General features: G+C 35.2%; 1 protein-coding gene across 1 annotated transcript; it reads left to right on the top strand.

The window, feature by feature from the left end:
• Positions 1-640: 640 nt before the first annotated feature.
• LOC114350717 (pancreatic lipase-related protein 2) lies at positions 641-4,385 on the top strand. The gene is made up of 2 exons (XM_028301623.1): positions 641-945; positions 3,404-4,385. The coding sequence occupies exons 1-2, from the start codon at positions 831-833 to the stop codon at positions 4,309-4,311; spliced, it is 1,023 nt and encodes a 340-aa protein (XP_028157424.1). The 5' UTR covers positions 641-830; the 3' UTR covers positions 4,312-4,385.
• Positions 4,386-4,587: the final 202 nt, after the last annotated feature.

Below are 4,587 nucleotides of genomic sequence, written 5' to 3'. Positions count from 1 at the left end.
GATAATGAGTGGTGTTCGACAAGCTATTGATTTTACGATAACACTGTATGTTTGGAAGGCTAGTAGAATAATAATTTAAAGAACTGGATAAAAGAAAAAAAAAACTAGGTGTAGAAAATACAAGAAAATAAAAGAAAAAATTAGAGTAGATCACAAGTTGTACTCCAATTTGTTTAAGTCCTCAATGTGCCAAAATTTAAAAATAAAACTTTTATTTTTAAATACAATTACTATTTCGTTTCGCATTATTGATTTCAAAGAAACATTTACAAAGGCCAAATTATAGAAAGTACTACACTTTCACTTCACGCGAATCTTGTCCACTTACATTATTTGAAATATAAACTAAATCGCTGTTGTAACAGGGTGGCACTGCTCAGTTCACTTTTTATTTCCTTGCAATATTTATGTGCTATTTCTGTCTTTTTTTCGTATACTTTCTTTGTTCTCCAAGTGATATTGATCGTAATAAATAAAATTCTTTCTTTCTTTCAAAATCGATTTGACTCAGCATAACAACAACAAAACAAAAAGAAATTCATGTATTAGAAAATAAATAAATAACCTCTTTAATTACCTTGTTTAAAATTAATACGATAGAAAACCCCACAAAGTAAGAGGTACGTCCGCATAAGACCTTACTACTCTTATCACCTCCTTTTATTACTAGCTCGGCCGTGTCATACCTCATTGTGAGGTAAACGCGTTTACCGAGCAGTCGTGTGACATTTTATTATTACAGACTGTACATTTTTGTTGGAAAGTCGACTCTATTACAACCAGTTAAGATCTCACAGTGTTTGCTTGGCGTGCCGCCGTTTGTACATAGAATGAGGACTATTTGTTTGTTAGTGTGTGTTTTTGCGTGCGCCCACGCATGGGGAAGAGGAGATTTGGAGAAGTTCGGACCGTTCCAGGTGGCGCTAAAGTCGGGACTTATAAAATGTAAGTTGTTGAAAGAAAGAGTGTTTATTCAGTGAAACGCAAAACGACCCAATGATGGTCACATTAAAATTAAAATTGACGCATAAGATTGTTGTGTTTTTGTATCGACAAAATTATGATTGTTTTTAGAGCAAAGTTATCTCTGATGGATGTATTTGTATGTAGATAATATGTTTATGTGTTATTTTAGTGTACAAAAAACTACCGCTGTCAAAATTATGATTAAAAAACCCATGAAACGAATGTTTGCATGAATTTGTCATATTTTTTTCTGTTACTCATGACAGCTGACATGTGGCTGACTATTTAAAGACCTACATTTTTTGTGAAAAGTACACATAAATTATGAGATTTTTCACAGACTAGCTTGATAAACCGTGTCATCCGTAGTAGTAGTCCATAGTTTTGCTTTTTTTTAAGAATATTAGTGATTTACTAATAATCCCGTTATTCCCTCGTGGTAAGCTAAATATACCTGTGTTACGAGTAAATCACCACAATAGTAGAACGGCGGCGGGGATCGAACCCGCGTTCCTCCGATCACGAGTCGACCACCAACACCTTCACCGTTCGGCTATCGTCGCTTTGTTTGAAACTACATAGGTATATGATTCTGTTTATAAGTATTTGAATTATTTTCATATGAAAGTTAAACGGATCAATCATCAAGGTCTCAATACATTGTAGCAATGCTCAATGAGGCATGGTCGTGACCGACGCATGTCAACACGGTTCAGAATCCGCTGGCAGTGATCGACGGCCCATACTAATTATATTGCAAGCGCAATTGTTTACAATTCAATAACCTTTACTGCAATCGTTCTGTCAGTCGGTCTTGGTCTTGTCGGCAACATGGCGTATGAATTTATTGATACGATTTAATTAATTGGTTAATTGTAGTTGATAAATTATTATTTTATTGGGTTTCCCCTTTGATATGAGGAATTATTGTTATTAACCTTATATTTAAACTGGTGGGAAACATTATTACTTACTTATTAACTAGGTAGGTAATGAACCACTAAAACATTTACGTTAATAATTAAGTACATCGAAGCGTTTCTTTTTCATTTCACTTTATCAAATAATTAAAAAAATATGTATATTTTATTTTCTTCGAACCTAAATTAATTATACATACAGAAAAAGGTATTAATTTAGACGCCGGCGCCGTAGTACAAGCTCTGTTTAGTAGCCAATTAAAAAGACAATTGATTGCTGAAAATTAGTATGTAAAACCTATTTGACATTTAAACGGTTCAAATAAATAACAACTCTATTCTGAGTTCTAATATCTAACATCAGTAGCGTTAATGATAGCGTTAATTACATTCGATATTAGGCAAACCAGCGTAGGTTCATAACACCTGTTACGAGCGGTACACTGGTTGCAACTGGATCTTAATAAGACGTGATCGTACTGATTAGATGCATCCTCTGATCCTAGAGTCTGGATGCTGTGTCTATCGAATGACGTAGGTGCTTACCTTGAAAATTGAGTACCTACGACTAGTAATTTCATCCTAAAGTTTTATTTTGGAAAAAGTATCTAAAATATGTACTTTAATTTTTAATAATGTGTGTACGTATGCGTATTACGTTTTTGCACTTAGGTACTTCAGGACCTACATCAGTATTTAAGGTATTTATCGAGGTATTTATATTGATTGAAAAGTAAGATTTTGTAGCTTTACACAAATGAATATTCATTTCAGTTGACTAAATAGCAACGAACCAAACAATAGGGTTATCGAAATCCCAATCGCATTTACTTGAACTCAAATTAATAACAATAAACACCCTATTTCACTTGATGTCCATGATCATTGAGCACCATATCACTTTATTTTAATCGCTATAAATTATGAGGTTCGATAAAATGATATATTTACTAAAAACGACATAACTCCTACTTATTAATTTCTATTCTATTGACTATACAATATCAATATGCTTTTATTTTTCTTGAAAACGCCCCAAAGCTATATTAGTATAGCTATATTAGGTAGGTCCTTGATCGTCAGACACCATCGATTGTTGATGAGAATAAGTGACGCAAGTAATCCAGTCAGCATTAGCAGCGTAAAACATTACACAACAATTATTTTGCCCACTGTGTTAAATTCAGCTTTGTCAGCCTTTTGTTTATTGGAGGAAATAGGTACAACACATTGATTCGTTTGCCCACTGTGTTAAATTTGCAATACATTCGGTACCCATTGTCGGGGTGCCCTTGATACTTAACAATAAGTACCTTGCTCTTTATAGATTTCATACATGGCCAAGTGCAGTATTCTACATGTCGTCACACAAGTCAAATTACGTCATCGTACACAATAGGGCGTGCGGTGAATTTAGAAAATTAGATAGTCCTATTGGTACTTCCTAGTTGGTAAAGTTAGTCTAAAATTGACAATTATTATTTTTAATCTAATAATATTTAATTATTTCATTTCAGGTGATCACGATAGAAGCTTGAATCTCGATGTCAGTGAGATCAACGTGTATTTATACGATTTCCCTAAAAATCATGTTGAGACATTCCCAATCGCCAACGCGGGGAAAGGCATACTTGGTGTCCAAGGTTTGGACAAGACTAGAAAGTTCATAATATTCGTAGCTGGCTACAAATCTAACATCAACAAAAGAACGGAGGAGCAAGTCAGGCAGACGTTTAGAAACTTCCCGAACAGCTACCTCATCATCCTGGACCATTCCCCGTATACAAATGACAAGCAAGGGTACATAAAGAGCTACGAGAGATCTGTCAGATACGTCCATTACATCGGCAAAGCGTTGGGCCAAATGTTGGCCGAATTGAGCCAAGGAGGTATATCGCCAAAGAACATGCATTGCGTAGGCCACAGCTTGGGGAGTCAGATCTTAGGTCACGCTGGAGGCGAATTCATAAACAGAACTAGTCAGAAAATTTCAAGGATTACAGCTTTAGATCCAGCTGGACCGTGTTTCTCCAACAGTCTCATCCAGGAACAGATCAGGTCTGGAGTTGCGGAATATGTTGAAGTGTACCATTGTAATGCTGGTGGTCTTGGCACGACCAGTGTTTTGGCTGACGTGGACTTCTTCGTAAACAAAAAGGGGTCTTCCCAACCGAACTGTAAGACCCCTCTGATTCCTGGTATCTTTGATTCGTCTAAAGCAGCTAAATGCAACCATAGAGCGTGCATTGACATGTGGACAGCCACTGTCAGCCATCCCGACTGGTTTTTGGCGTGGAAATGCGACAAATACAAAGACTTTAAGAAAGGCAACTGCTCGCAGAATGAAACCACCATTGCAGGCTTCTGGAATCCTGGTAACGCGACCGGCGTATTTTATTTTTCTACAGAAGGCTATGACTATTAGAAATACGCTTTTGAAGTAAGAAGTATTTTTATTCCTTTGTAATTGTGATATTTTATGATATTTTTACTAATTAATAGTTTTACAGTAATAGCAAATTTTAAGTGCCATGTACAATTAAATACCTTACTTTTACTCCATTTATATGAACGAAGAAATTGTTATTAAATTACAAATTTTAGTTATCGATCTGAAATGATGTAGTGTATGAAGTGTAGAAGTTTTACATTAAATACATTTCAAATACACACTACAATTTATCTGGTAAACTTATACTTT

This window comes from Ostrinia furnacalis, unplaced genomic scaffold (assembly GCF_004193835.3).
Source record: "Ostrinia furnacalis isolate ACB-3 unplaced genomic scaffold, ASM419383v2 OfSCF0954, whole genome shotgun sequence".
NCBI classification, from domain to species: Eukaryota; Metazoa; Arthropoda; class Insecta; order Lepidoptera; family Crambidae; genus Ostrinia; species Ostrinia furnacalis.
The sequence above is the reverse complement of the archived record's forward strand: the minus strand, read 5'-3'. Positions and strand labels throughout refer to the sequence as shown.